The sequence below is a fragment of the Lampris incognitus genome, chromosome 15 (genome assembly GCF_029633865.1).
Source record: "Lampris incognitus isolate fLamInc1 chromosome 15, fLamInc1.hap2, whole genome shotgun sequence".
NCBI lineage: Eukaryota > Metazoa > Chordata > Actinopteri > Lampriformes > Lampridae > Lampris > Lampris incognitus.
In genome coordinates this window covers 49,628,857-49,644,691 of record NC_079225.1, presented here as the reverse complement: position 1 = coordinate 49,644,691, position 15,835 = coordinate 49,628,857, and the positions used below count along the sequence as shown (strand labels likewise).

At 46.2% G+C, this 15,835-nt stretch overlaps 1 protein-coding gene across 2 annotated transcripts in view; it reads right to left on the bottom strand.

The window, feature by feature from the left end:
* Positions 1–15,835, bottom strand: part of cdc42bpb (CDC42 binding protein kinase beta (DMPK-like)) — a 177,716-nt gene that overhangs the window by 60,176 nt on the left and 101,705 nt on the right. For both annotated transcript variants that reach the window (XM_056295104.1, XM_056295103.1), the window contains exons 17-20: positions 14,463–14,568; positions 11,935–12,083; positions 8,752–8,849; positions 8,459–8,538 (exon numbers count right to left, since the gene is read on the bottom strand). In XM_056295104.1, the coding sequence (XP_056151079.1) occupies positions 8,459–8,538; positions 8,752–8,849; positions 11,935–12,083; positions 14,463–14,568 (433 nt within the window). The remainder of the gene's footprint in view (positions 1–8,458; positions 8,539–8,751; positions 8,850–11,934; positions 12,084–14,462; positions 14,569–15,835) is intronic.

Below are 15,835 nucleotides of genomic sequence, written 5' to 3'. Positions count from 1 at the left end.
GTTGCATTGTGTCTTTGTAGATTTAGAGAAAGCTTATGACAGAGTGCCGAGAGAGGAGGTGTGGTATTGTATGAGGAAGTCAGGAGTTGCAGAGAAGTATGTAGGAGTGGTGCAGGATACGTATGAGGGAAGTGTGACAATGGTGAGGTGTGCGGTTGGAATGACAGATGGGTTCAAGGTGGAGGTGGGATTACATCAAGGATCGGCTCTTAGCCCTTTCTTGTTTGCAATGGTGATGGACAGGTTGACGGACAAGATCAGGCAGGAGTCTCCATGGACGATGATGTTCGCGGATGACATTGTGATCTGTAGCGAGAGTAGGGTGCAGGTTGAGGAGAGCCTGGAGAGGTGGAGGTATGCACTAGAGAGAAGAGGAATGAAAGTCAGTAGGAGCAAGACGGAATACCTATGCATGAATGAGAGAGAGGACAGTGGAATGGTCAGGATGCAAGGAGTGGAGGTGACAAAGGCATTTGAGTTTAAATACTTGGGGTCAACTGTCCAAAGTAACGGGGAGTGCAGTAGAGAGGTGAAAAAGAGAGTGCAGGCAGGTTGGAGTGGGTGGAGAAGTGTGTCAGGAGTGATTTGCGACAGAAGGGTACCAGCAAGAGTTAAAGGGAAAGTTTACAAGATGGTTGTGAGACCAGCTATGTTATATGGTTTGGAGACAGTGGCACTGACGAAAAGACAGGAGGCGGAGCTGGAGGTGGCAGAGTTGAAGATGCTAAGATTTTCACTGGGAGTAACGAAGAAGGACAGGATTAGGAACGATTATATTAGAGGGACCGCTCAGGTTGGACGGTTTGGAGACAAAGCAAGAGAGGCAAGATTGAGATGGCTTGGACATGTGTGGAGGAGAGATGCTGAGTATATTGGGAGAAGGATGCTGAATATGGAGCTGCCAGGGAAGAGGAGAAGAGGAAGGCCAAAGAGGAGGTTTATGGATGTGGTGAGGGAAGACATGCAGGTGGCTGGTGTGACAGAGGAAGACGCAGAAGACAGGAAGAAATGGAAACGGATGATCCGCTGTGGCGACCCCTAACGGGAGCAGCCGAAAGTAGTAGTAGATCTACAGACCTGGATGATGTGTACCCACCAAAACCTTCTGTGCCTTCAACAACAATAAGCCCTGGTTCTCAGCTAAACTCAGGCAGCTTCGCCAGGCCAAGAGGAAGCCTACTGGGGTGGAGAAAGGATCCGGTACAACAAAACCAAAACACACTCACAAAGGAGATCAGAGTGACAAAAAGGTGCTACTCTGGAAAGTTGAAAAACAGGTTTTCTGCCAACGACACATCATCAGTCTGGAGCAGTTTGAAAGATATTACCAACTACAGGAGCCCATCACCCCACACTGCAGGGAACCGTCAACTGGCTGACGATGTAAATGGGTTTCACTGCAGGTTTGAAAAGCAAACTTTAAAACCCCCCAGCCTCTCTGTCCACAATACACAACCAACTGCACTCCCTGCCAGCCACTCTCACCTCCCCACACACACTCCCACCCACACTCTGGTTATGTGTTGAGACAGACAGAAGACCAGAAAGGCACCGGGCCCGGATGGCATGTCACCCTCCTGTCTGAAAGTCTTTGCTGACCAGCTGGCCCCCATTTTCACACTGATCGTCCAACAGATTACTGCAGCTGTATGAAGTCCCCTCCTACTTCAAGAGCTCCACTATGATCCCGGTCCCCAAGACACCCCGTATCACAGGATTGAATGACTACAGACCCATTGCCCTAATGTCTGTGGCCATGAAATCCTTTGAGAGACTGGTGTTGGCCCAACTGAAGGAACTCACAGGTTCCCTGCTCGACCCCCTGCAGTTTGCCTACCGAGCAAACAGGTCAATGGAGGATGCAGTCAACATGGGACTGCACTACATGTCCCAAATATCCTACACTCCAAACTCACCTGGCTCACTGAACCAGCCCCCATCTACCAGTGGATTAAAAGCTTCCTGACAGACAGGTGGCAGCTGGTGAGGCTGGGGAAAATCACATCCAGCACACAGACAACTACCACTGGCACCCCCCAGGGATGTGTGCTCTCCCCTCTACTCTTCTCCCTCTACACCACATGTGTCAATAACAAGGCCTGCGGGCCAAACACGGCCCTCCGCAATATCTAATCCGGCCCTCCTGTCAATCCTGGTCATCAACTAAATGTGGCCCGAGAGCTTGTGTCTGTGACAATGCAACGCTGAAACACAAGAGGGCGCTGCCGCACTTCACTTTTTTCCCATAGTAACAGAAATTCTGAGTAGCATGTTCCTGCAGTAGCATTGCCTACGTCACCCGAGTAACGTTACCTGAATGTACGCTTTGCAAAGGAGATCGAGAGCTAGCTAGCATGAACAAATGATGGCGAAAAAAAGAAAAGTAGACAAAGAGTATCGACAGTTTCAAGAGAGGTGGGAAGCTGAATACCTGTTTTGTGAATTAAAACAAAAGCCAGTGTGTCTCGTATGTCAAGAGTCGCTGGCAGTGTTCAAAGAGTACAACATCCGCAAACACTTCGAAACGAAGCATGGCGAGCAATATGCTACGCAATATGCTGGACGTGGAGCAACGGCTGCAGAAAGCCAAAGACTTGAAACACAACCTTCAATATCAGCAAAGCATGTTCACTCACATCAGTAGTGAAAGTGAGGGCGCTACCAAGGCAAGTTTTATTATTGCAGAGGAAATCGCAAAGGCTAGCAAGCCGTTTAGCGAGGGAGAGTTTATTAAAGACTGCCTTGAAAAAGTGTGCAACATTGTGTGCCCTGACAAGAAGCAGGCATTTTCAAAGATCAGCCTGTCCCTAAATACTGTGGCTAGTCGTGTTGATGAAATGGCCTCTGATGTAGAGAGCCAGCTAAAAAGAAAAGCCAAGGACTTTGTTTCATACTCACTAGCGGTAGATGAGAGTAAAGACAGGACAGACACAGCCCAGCTGTCCATATTCATCCGAGGGGTTGACACTCAGTTGTCCGTCACTGAGGAACTTTTAGACGTGAAACCGATTCACAAGACAACAACAGGACAGGTCATTTTCACCCAAGTGGAGCAGAGCGTGAACAAAATGGAACTGCCCTGCAATAAACTTGTTGGACTGACAACGGATGGTGCACCGGCGATGTGCGGGGAAGTTCGTGGTTTGGTCGGTTTGACTCGAAAGGCGATGGGGCACACAGGAGAAAACCTGGTAGCCTACCACTGCAACATCCACCAGGAAGCCCTCTGCGGTAAGGTGTTGGGCATGGAACATGTCATGACTGTTGTGACTAAAACTGTGAACTTTATTCGTGCACGGGGCTTGAATCATCGGCAGTTTAGGGCTCTTTTAGAGGAGGAAAACTCTGTGCACGAGGATGCGCCCTATCACACGGAGGTGCACTGGTTGAGTTGGGGGAAAGTGCTGAGGAGGTTTTACGACACCCACGCTGAGATTGCTTGTTTCATGGAAAGCAAACAGAAGGTCGTCCCCGAGCTTGAGGATGAAAGGTGGATGAGCGATTTGGCGTTTATGTGTGACATCACGGAGCACCTCAGTTCACTGAATCTAAAACTCCAGGGAAGAAAGCAGCTGATCACTGAGATGCGGGACTCCATGAAGGCATTTGAACTGAAACTGCGTCTGTGGGAGGGCCAGATGCGCAAAGGTAACTTGACCCACTTTCCTACCTGTCAATCAATGAGCGCCACAGTCACCATTCCACTCCCGACCCAAGTGTATGCTGACAAACTGAACACACTCAAAGCGGAATTCAGCAGGAGGTTTGCTGATTTTGAATCACAGAAATTCAACCTTGACCTGTTCGCAAATCCTTTTGCAACTGATGTCGACACTGCCCCTGAGCACCTGCAATTGGAACTCACTGAACCGCAATGTAGCAGCACTCTGAAGTCCCAGTACCAGTCAGTCGGGACTGCTGAGTTTGCACCTCTCCTCCCCGAATCAATGCCAGAGCTCCGTCTTCATGCTGCATGCATCATGTCCATGTTCGGAAGCACTTACTCATGTGAACAGATGTTCTCCATAATGAACCTGAACAAGACATCCCACAGATCCCGATTCAGGGACCAGCATTTGCTCTCGGTATTGAAACTGGTCACAGCTAAGGACATTACGCCTAGAATAGACGAGATCATCTCTAAGAAAAGGTGCAGAGTGTCTGGTAAGAGTTGAACTACAATGCATTTCAGATAGGCCTTGTTGCACTGACTATTTTGTGTTATCACAGAAAACATAATTTGTTGTGTTGAAAGACACAGTAGTAGGCCTAATGGTTTTGTTTAATTGTGAAACTATTTTGTTAAAAACTGAACCTATAGTAGGGTAGACTGCTAATGTAGTTTGTCTAATTGTGCACTTGTCTTCTTCTTTTATTTTTTATTATCTTTAAATACAACATTGTTTTTGCACTTGCCGCTATATTGACAGCACTTCCATCTTATTTTGCTGATATAAAGAATTACCCACAAATATGAAGGGGAAACAAACTGTATTTTTATTTTATTTAATCCACCTGCTAGCCTACTTATAAACATAATTGTTATGGTCCTGTCCTCCATGTGCCCTCTCCTGGCAGGTTCTCGCCAGTCATGTGTTTGGTTTGATTGTGTGAATAAACACGCCAGTTTGGCTGCATTGACGTTACCTCTGAGTCATATATGAATTGAACTGAATTGAATTGCCTTTTATTAATCCCCAGTTTGGGGAAATTTGAATGTCACACCGACTGGAAAATGAGAAGAAGCATACAGAGTATTGACGTTTACTGTACAAAGAGACCAATCAAATATACAATAATCCTAAAAAACTGTCTGTGCTATATAAATAGCACATGGGTTGTAACCTTAACAAGAATCACTGTAATGAATGTCATGGCCCCCGATTTTATTCACAACCCTCAGAATGGCCCTCAGTAAGTTTGGATTTGACACCCCTGCTCTACACAAATGACTGCACCTCAGGTGACCCGTCTGTTAAAACTCCTGAAGTTTGCGGACGACACAACCATCATTGGCCTTATCCAGGATGGTGAAGTCTGCATAGAGACGGGAGGTTGATCAGCTGGCCCTCTGGTGCGGCCATAACAACCTGGAGCTAAACACGCTCAAAACAGTGGAGATGACAGTGGACTTCAGGAGGAGTCCCCCAACATTGCCCCCCTCACCATACTCAACAGCACGGTGTCTGTGGTGAAAACCTACAGATTTCTGGGTTCCTCAATCTCCCAGGACCTAAGGTGGGCATCCAACATGGACACAATCATCAAAAAGGTCCAGTAGAGGATGTACTTTCTCCACCAGCTCAAGAAGTTCAACCTGCCTCAGGAACTGCTGATTCAGTTCTACACTGCAATAATCCAGTCTGTCCTCTGCACATCCATCACTGTCTGCTTTGGATCGGCCACCAAACAGGACAGGGACAGACTACAACAGACAGTTAGGTCTGCAGAGAAAATCATTGGTGCCAACCTGCTCTCTATTCAGGACTTATTAACCTCCAGACTCAGGAAATGGGCAGGCAACATCACTGTAGACCCATCACACCCTGGTCACAACCTGTTCCAACCCCTCCCCTCTGGTAGGCGCTACAGAACATTGTACCCAAAACCCCCCCCCAAAAAACAGACATAAAAACAGTTTCTTTCCGCAGGCTGTCATTCAAATGAACACTTAACACTGTCAATAAATCCAACCATTTTGTACACTCACCGGCCACTTTAATAGGCACACCTGTCCAGCTGCTCGTTAACGCAAATTTCTAATCAGCCAATCACATGGCAGCAACTCAATGCATTTAAGCATGTAGACATGGTCAAGACGATCTGCTGCAGTTCAAACCGAGCATCAGAATGGGGAAGAAAGGTGATTTAAGTGACTTTGAACGTGGCATGGTTGTTGGTGCCAGACGGGCTGGTCTGAGTATTTCAGAAACTGCTGATCTACTGGGATTTTCACGCACAACCATATCTAGGGTTTACAGAGAATGGTCCGAAAAAGAGAAAATATCCAGTGAGCGGCAGTTCTGTGGGCGAAAATGCCTTGTTGATGCCAGAGGTCAGAGGAGAATGGCCAGACTGGTTCGAGCTGATAGAAAGGCAACAGTAACTCAAATAACCACTCATTACAACCGAGGTATGCAGAAGAGCATCTCTGAACGCACAACACGTCGAACCTTGAGGCAGATGGGCTACAGCAGCAGAAGACCACACCGGGTGCCACTCCTGTCAGCTAAGAACAGGAAACTGAGGCTACAATTCGCACAGGCTCACCAAAATTGGACAATAGAAGATTGGAAAAATGTTGCCTGGTCTGATGAGTCTCGATTTCTGCTGCGACATTCGGATGGTAGGGTCAGAATTTGGCGTCAACAACATGAAAGCATGGATCCATCCTGCCTTGTATCAACGGTTCAGGCTGGTGGTGGTGGTGTAATGGTGTGGGGGATATTTTCTTGGCACACTTTGGACCCCTTAGTACCAATTGAGCATCGTGTCAACGCCACAGCCTACCTGAGTATTGTTGCTGACCATGTCCATCCCTTTATGACCACAGTGTTCCCATCTTCTGATGGCTACTTCCAGCAGGATAACTCGCCATGTCATAAAGCTTGAATCATCTCAGACTGGTTTCTTGAACATGACAATGAGTTCACTGTACTCAAATGGCCTCCACAGTCACCAGATCTCAATCCAATAGAGCACCTTTGGGATGTGGTGGACCGGGAGATTCGCATCATGGATGTGCAGCCGACAAATCTGCAGCAACTGCGTGATGCTATCATGTCAATATGGACCAAACTCCCTGAGGAATGTTTCCAGTACCTTGTTGAATCTATGCCACAAAGGATTAAGGCAGTTCTGAAGGCAAAAGGGGGTCCAACCCGGTACCAGCAAGGTGTACCTAATAAAGTGGCCAGTGAGTGTATATACTGTACTGTAAATTGTACTTATATGTTAAGTACACTGAGAGAGCCACAAAACCGGAGTCAAATTCCATGTATGTGCAAACCTATATGGCCAATAAACATGAGTCTGAGATCCTTTGAGTCCTGTAAGATGCAAGGTGGGGCCTCCATGGATCGGACTTGTTTTTCCAGCACATTCCATAGATGCCTAATCAGATTGAGATCTGAAGAATTTGGAGGTCAAGGCAACACCCTGAACTCTTTGTCATGTTTCTCAAACAATCCCTGAACAATTTTTACATTGTAGTAGGGAGCATTATCCTGCTGAAAGAGGCCACTGCCATCAGGCAATACCGTTGCCATGAAGGGGTGTATTGGTCTACAACAATGTTTAGGTAGGTGGTACGTGTCAAAGTAATGTCCACACGAATGCCAGGACCCAAGGTTTCCCAGCAGAACATTACCCACGGTATCACACTACCTCCGTCGGCTTGCCGTCTTCACATAGTGCATCTTGGTGCCATCTCTTCCTCAGGTAAATGACACACACGCATCCCACCGTCCACATGACGTAGAAGAAAACGTGATTCAATAGACCAGGCCGCATTCTTCCATTGCTCCACGGTCCAGTTCTGATGCTCACATGCCTATTATAGGCGCTTTCGGCAGTGGACGGGTAATCATGGGCACTCTGACCAGTCTGCAGATACACATCCTCATACGCAGCAAACTGTGATGCACCGTGTTCTGACACCTGTCTATCATAGCCAGCATTAACTTTTTCAGCAATTTGAGCTATAGTAGCTCTTCTGTGGGATCAGATCAGATGTGCTAGCTTTCGCTCCCCATGCACATCAACGAGCCTTGGGCAACCATGACCCTGTTGCCAGTTCACCAGTTGTCCTTCCTTAGAGAACTTTTGGTAGGTACTGACCACTGCATACTGGGAACACCCCACAAGACCTGCCGTTCGGAGATGCTCTGACCCAGTCGTCTAACCATCACAGTTTGGCCCTTGTCAAAGTTGCACAGATCCTTATGCTTGCCCATTTTTCCTGCTTCCAACACATCAACTTCAAGAACTGACTGTTCACTTGCTGCCTAATATATCCCACCACTTGACAGGTACCACTGTAACGAGATAATCAATGTTGTTTACTTACCTGTCTGTGGTTTTAATGTTTTGGCTGATCAGTGTATGTATGATTATGTGTCTGTGAATAACAGACATTGATGAAGTATCTGGTAAAACATCTTTATCACACTATCACACTCCACTATAACACACCTAGCAACAGACAGGCAGAGAGACAGCAGGCAGGCAGGCAGATGCCATCAAACAGGCTAGCAGAGAGACAGAAATGGCTAGTCATACAGAGAGATGGAGACATTTAAGGAAATACAGTCAAACAGTCGAGCAGACAAGGCAAACAGACAGAAAAACATATGGCCGGTAAGTCAGACAGACAGACAGACAGACAGACAGACATATACAGATAGACATATAGACAGGCTAACAGATGGACAGGCTGATAGACAGACGGGCCACTCACTCGGAAGGTGAGGTCATGTGCCAGGGGTGAGGTGTTGAAGTATTCAAATATAGAGTCCTGAAAATCTGGCAGCTTCAGACCTGGGAAGGAGGGATTCAGAGACATAGCGGGATGGAGAGATACAGAGAGAGACAGTATTGTGATGGTACAGTCTTCTTCTACTTCTCAGTTTAACTTCTTTATCACATGGAAAGTAAACATGAATCACAGTCCAACAGAGATGTTGGTCTGACACTGAGGAGAGAGGTTTTAGACTGATGTATTGAGGAGAGGAGAACAAGAACAGAAAAGACCTTTTTCAGAGTTTGAGCGGATCTCCTCCAACTCCTTTTTCAGGCTCTCAAACTGTTCCTCCATCTCCCTGCTTCTCTCTTCTGAGTCCTTTAATTTACTACAAGCAAGAGAGAGAGAGAGAGAGAGAGAGACAGAAAACACACGTCATTGTTATTTTCATGTTACCATGTGGTGGTTGCGACACCACACCACACCACACCACACCAGGTGTATTCCTGCTCATGTCACTTCCTGTGCTCTGACAAACACACTGTGATGTTCTCATGTTAATGAAACCTAAGTGAAACAAGAGACACAGAAGAAGAGGGGAGAGGAGCAAGACAGAGACAGAAAGACACACACACAGAGAGAGAGAGAGAGAGAGAGAGAGAGAGAGAGCGAGAGCGAGAGCGAGAGCGAGAGAGAGAGAGAGAGAGCGAGAGCGAGAGAGCGAGAGAGAGAGAGAGCGAGAGAGAGAGAGAGAGAGCGAGAGAGAGAGAGCGAGAGAGAGAGAGAGAGAGAGAGAGAGAGAGAGAGAGAGAGAGAGAGAGAGAGAGAGCGAGAGAGAGAGAGAGAGAGCGAGAGCGAGAGAGAGACGCGAGGAAAAAAAAAGCTTGTAATTACAGAACAGATTCCATGGTCCCTTTAAACCCGCTGCTGCAGTAAAAACAATCATCATCATCTTTCGCCTGCGGTCTGAGCTGGTCTAGAGTGGCGTGTGTCAAACACACACACGTCTAGCGCAACACAAAGCCTCTCCCAGGCAAGGCAACCCCACCTTCTCGTGGTTCACACTAGTAGATCACTAACGGGGCTCTGGCGACGGGCGAATCGTTGGCACCCTAGAAAGTAACCCGCCTCCTGCTGCCTTGTGGGATAGGCTATTTAGCCAGAGGCTAAAGGTGGGGCAAACCCCGACAGAAACCTCTGGAGTAACCCCCCCCGTAGACCAATTACTATGGTCCACGTTCACGTGGACCATAGTAATTGAGTCAAGGTTAGCCCAGTTCTGGGTTAAATAACACAACAAACTACTGCCTTGTACACGCTCTGGGAGGGGTAAAGGCTATGGGACCAGCCCAGACAGAAACTGGGTTCTGAAGCAGTTGCAAACTCGGTCTACTATTAGCAAACAACAAGCAAAGTAAAAACAAAGAATGACATGCTTTTCTTAATTTTAGTCTTTTAATTAAAATCAATGCGGGGGGGGGGGCAGGTAACCAAAGAGACATTGATAGAAGAAAGGCAGTTGTGTGGTTTGGGTACAGTAAGGTGGTGTAGGCATTAGTACATGGCAACAGTTACAGAGCTCCTGTACCAAGCCATCAGTTCCTGTCAGGATGAGCTTGCTACCTCTGGACACACTCCCACTAAAGCTGTCCCACTGTTCTTTAACCATATCATTTGTCCCAGCCGTCCCTGCATCTCTTCATATGCAGCAGTCTCCATCATTTGTTCCTCCACATTTTCTGCGTCGGAGTTTGAGGCTCATTCCAACATCTGAGAATCAACCGGGCAGATATGAAGTCAGTTGTTAATGTCCTACAGGCAGCCACAGACAGGAGAGTCAGTTCATGTGGACACAGCGTTTACTGACAGAAACGTTTCATCATCATCTGAGTGACGTCTCCAGTCTCACCTGACTGCAGGTGTCCCCACCCTTATACACAATACAGCGTCTCACCTGACTGCAGGTGTCCCCACCCTTATAAACAATAGTGTCTCACCTGACTGCAAGTGTCCCACCCTTACAAACAATACAGTGTCTAACTTGACTGCAGATGTCCCCACTACTATAGCTTTCATACACATAACATCTACATGCCAGGTGACCTCCGGCTGTCATACACATAACATCTACATGCCAGGTGACCTCCGGCTGTCATACACATAACATCTACATACCAGGTGACCTCCGGCTGTCATACACATAACATCTACATACCAGGTGACCTCCGGCTGTCATACACATAACATCTACATGCCAGGTGACCTCCAGCTGTCATACACATAACATCTACATACCAGGTGACCTCCGGCTGTCATACACATAACATCTACATGCCAGGTGACCTCCAGCTGTCATACACATAACATCTACATGCCAGGTGACCTCCAGCTGTCATACACATAACATCTACATGCCAGGTGACCTCCAGCTGTCATACACATAACATCTACATGCCAGGTGACCTCCGGCTGTCATACACATAACATCTACATACCAGGTGACCTCCGGCTGTCATACACATAACATCTACATGCCAGGTGACCTCCAGCTGTCATATACATAACAGCAGTTCTCACTTCAGCTGCTGTTACAGGAATGCCCAGATTCTATTTTCCTTTTGGGGAAGTGTCGGTAACTTCACTTCCTGGGAAAAAGTGTTCAGAGTTCTTCAGGGCTAGTTGTACATGTAGCTATATACAAGTCTGGCTTTTCATCTCTTTAGATGATGTAAGTAGTTTATCAGTTCCTGATTGCTGTGATAATATTTGCATCCTGATGTCTGAAACATTTTTCCAATAATCTTCCAGTCTTTTCATTCCTTTTCATAACAATTGGTTTTGAGTCTAAATAATGCATATTTTGCCTGTTTATTATACATTTCATGTAATTTAAATTTTAGCTGACAGATTTTACTAAATTCATCCTCCTTGTATTTCTTACCAAGTTTCTCCATCTGACTGATTCTTTTTCCAACAGTCGTACTTTCTCTTTGCTCTTGTTTTACTTCCATGAAGTGCAAGCTGTATATTATATTATAAGCTGTATATTTTCCTGTATTAAATGCTTTGAGTGTGTCCCAAACGATAGCGAGCCTTTTTGCTGGCCTGATATTTAAGTCTAAAAATGATTTAGTCTTGTAACAAACTGTTTGTCTCCTAAGATACTTGTGTTCAATCTCAATCTTCCCCCATTTCGTTGTTCAGCATGTAGGTCTGTGTGTCGTTCCACCAGTGCGTGATCCCTTATTGCTGTATTGCAATAAGGGATCACGCTGTATTGTAATCTGTGACCAAATTAACAACTGAACCAGAAATCAGAAAATACTCTATTCATGAGTAAATTCTGTGGGACTGGGAGTAGAATGTGCATTCCCTGGGATTGTTTCAGTCTTGAAATATCTACTAAATCTATTTCCTCTTTGAGAGTAAAGGAATGGCATATTAATAAGATGACTTGTTGACCCTTGGCTGACCTCTCAAAGGAGATGTTGGCAGCTTTGACCTTGCGGAGTTCTTCCTGGACCAGCTGTTTGGCCCGGATCTCTGCCTCCAGCGCAGACTGGAGCTCCAGTCGGGCTGACATGTCCAGTTTTTGGCTCCGACGGACCTTCCACAGTGGGTCCTGCAGGGCAGAGGGACACACAGTTCGCTGTTCTGTGGATGTAGTGAAGGCTCTACTTTTCCCCAAATAAACAGTCTTCTACAGTCTTCTACCTCCTAGAAATCAGCAGAGCTCAGCCTGCAGGAGATAAACTACTTCCTGTTTATGAGGAACCTGCAGATGGTGAGTAAACATACAACATCCCCACTGACACATCAACAGTTGAACTGCCCTGTTGTACTACCTCCACTCCTTTACCGGCAGTACAACGATATGAACAGGTCTGCAGGAAAAACAGCACAATCAGCCACTGAGCATCTCCTGGCTTGGTTGTGTGTCCAGGCTGACCAGCTTACAGGACGGAGGGGTGCAGCGCTGCCTGATGCCAGCTGCTCAGACTGAAGCTAACTTAGATGAATGGTCTGCGGACAGGAATCTCCCAAACCCTCTTCCTATGTTTCAGAATGACTGACTCTCACGGTCAGTAGCTTGGTTTTTGAGCCGTATTACAAGAGTTTATGTAGAATGGTTTATTCTACATGGAGATAATACAGGGATTCCTACCAGCAATCCCCCAACCTAACTTTCAAGTCATGTGGGAGCTACGACTTGTGAATAAAGAAAACATTAGACAAATATTAGAGAAATGTTGCTATATTTCTAATATATAAGTACTGTTTTAGACATCTCATAAATCATCCTATAAAACCTGGAATTATCTTGCAACCACCAGGCTAGTAACCACTAAGTTTATCTGTCCTTCAGCGGCGAGCAGACGGATGAATACACTCTGAGTCATCAAATATAAAGCAAAACTGAAGATGTCTCATGAAACAAAGAAGGTTGAATCATTTCATCAGTTCATCTAAGTGACAAGGTCACGTAGAAGAGTGATGAATCAGTTCATCTGGACATCTAAGTGACAAGGTCACGTAGATGAGTGATGAATCAGTTCATCTGGACATCTAAGTGACAAGGTCACGTAGATGAGCGATGAATCAGTTCATCTGGACATCTAAGTGACAAGGTCACGTAGATGATCGATGAATCAGTTCATCTGGACATCTAAGTGACAAGGTCACGTAGATGAGCGATGAATCAGTTCATCTGGACATCTAAGTGACAAGGTCACGTAGATGATCGATGAATCAGTTCATCTGGACATCTAAGTGACAAGGTCACGTAGATGAGCGATGAATCAGTTCATCTGGACATCTAAGTGACAAGGTCACGTAGATGAGCGATGAATCAGTTCATCTGGACATCTAAGTGACAAGGTCACGTAGATGAGCTATGAATCAGTTTATCTGGACATCTAAGTGACAAGGTCACGTAGATGAGCTATGAATCAGTTCATCTGGACATCTAAGTGACAAGGTCACGTAGATGATCGATGAATCAGTTTATCTGGACATCTAAGTGACAAGGTCACGTAGATGAGCGATGAATCAGTTTATCTGGACATCTAAGTGACAAGGTCACGTAGATGAGCGATGAATCAGTTCATCTGGACATCTAAGTGACAAGGTCACGTAGATGAGCTATGAATCAGTTTATCTGGACATCTAAGTGACAATGTCACGTAGATGAGCTATGAATCAGTTTATCTGGACATCTAAGTGACAAGGTCACGTAGATGAGCGATGAATCAGTTCATCTGGACATCTAAGTGACAAGGTCACGTAGATGAGTGATAAAACTGATGAACTGATTCAACCTTCTTTGATTTTCTTACCTGGATTATTGAGCATGCATCAAGACATATCTCATTGATTATTTCTATAGGAAACATGTTTCCTAAAGCGGCCACCTCCTCTAATGGCCACCAACCCAGACCCAGTTACTTTACTGGGTCTCAGGAGGTTCTGGTTAAATTCAGATTGTCTGGGGAGTGGCGACCCAATTCAGCAAAACACAAATACACGGTCAGACCAGCTGCTCATTCACCTCATTCCCACACACACTCAGCTCCTGCTTGCAGCACATCACCATCATTACAGGCAGGCTACATGAATGACAAGCAAGCCAAGAGACATGCAAGCAGTCCTCAGGGCCTGCCATGAACCAGGTTCTGCATCTGCAGTGGCCAGAAGCTGGTGATGGACTCACTCACCCTCTTGTCCCCACCAAAAGGAGGCAAGGCTTTCTGGGGGGGCGTGGCCACTTCTGATTCTCGCTGAAGTAACAATTTTAGATAGAAGAGCATTTTTCAAAAAACATCAGTAGGTTACAATGTGTGTGTGTGTGTGTGTGTGCATGTGTGTGTAGAGTGTGTATGGATGTTTGTATATGTGTGTGTGTGTGTGTGTGGGTTTGTGCTTGTATATAGTGTATATGAATATTTGTACGTGTGTGTGTGGGTGCATAGTGTGTTTGTGTTTTTGTATGTGCATTTCCTACCAGAGGTCTTGTTCCAAGACTGGAGCTCCGTAAAGATTCCAGTTCTTCTGTCATCTTAGAGGCCAAAGCCTGGAGGTAACCCCGGGCATCCTTCTCATCACTCACCCTACACACACACACACACATACACACACATGAACGCACTTAAAATAGCTTGGTGAGGTTATCTTGACCAACATTGAAATCACGTGATGGATCTATAGTCTGTGAATGTTCTCATTCATCCAGGTCATGGTTATCCAAAGGAGTTGAATCAAGTGCAACTGGACTTGGTATATATCCGTGAAGACGTTTCGCCTCTCATCCAAGAGGCTTCCTCAGTTCGTGCCTTTCTGACTAGACCAAGCTAGTCTGACTGGCTGGTGATGAGACTCAGAATTTATCCTCTAGGAGTCGTTGTCAGAGCTATTGATATGAGTGGCTCTTTGTGATCCGATGTTTACCAACGCCCGTCGCTAACAGAGCCATAGATATGAGTGGCTCTTTTGTGTACCGTCATTATCGGAGCTATTGATATGCGTGGCTCTCCTGTGCGCCGATGTTTGGCCGCGCCCATCGCCATCGGAGCTATTGATTTTCACTTGTTTAGCAGCGACGGTCGTTGGGGGTGTTGGTTTTGACTTCATTATTCAGTGGTCATGAGAGTCGTTGGAGCCGTTAGTGAGCGACTGTTGTTCTTGGAGGCTAGGCTTCTTGAGTCTCCTGGGTAGAGATGAAAGGACGGCATTGTAAGTGGGAGGTAGGTGGTGTCGCAGACCTCCTTCTCTGTTGAGGGATGGTTTTTCCAGTTTCACATAGATGGCTTCCTTCACCCCTCTTTCAAACCATCTATCTTCTCTGTCCAAAATGTGTACATTGGGGAAGACAGGAGCCTCCACATTGGGGTTTACAGGAAACCTACACACACAGACCAATATCTACTTTTCGACTCACACCACCCTCTGGAACACAAACTGAGCGTCATCAGAACTCTGCAACACAGAGCTGACAATGTGCCCAGCAGCACTCAGGCCCAACGGGAAGAACACAAACACCTGAGAGGAGCTTTAAAAACCTGCGGCTACCCCAGTTGGACCTTTGTGAAAACTGCAACACGTTCCAGAAACACCAACCAGGTGAGCGACGAGGAGAAAAGGAACAGAAGGAATAACACAGTCATCCCGTATGTTTCTGGGGTCTCCGAGAAACTCAGGAGAATTTTCCATAAACAACGCATCCTGGTATACTTCAAACCCAACAACACACTCCGACAAAGACTGGTTCATCCCAAAGACCGTGTACCACACACCCGGAAAAGCAATCTGGTGTATGCTGTACAGTGCAATGAGGATTGCACTGACCTATACATAGGAGAAACCAAACAACTACTACAC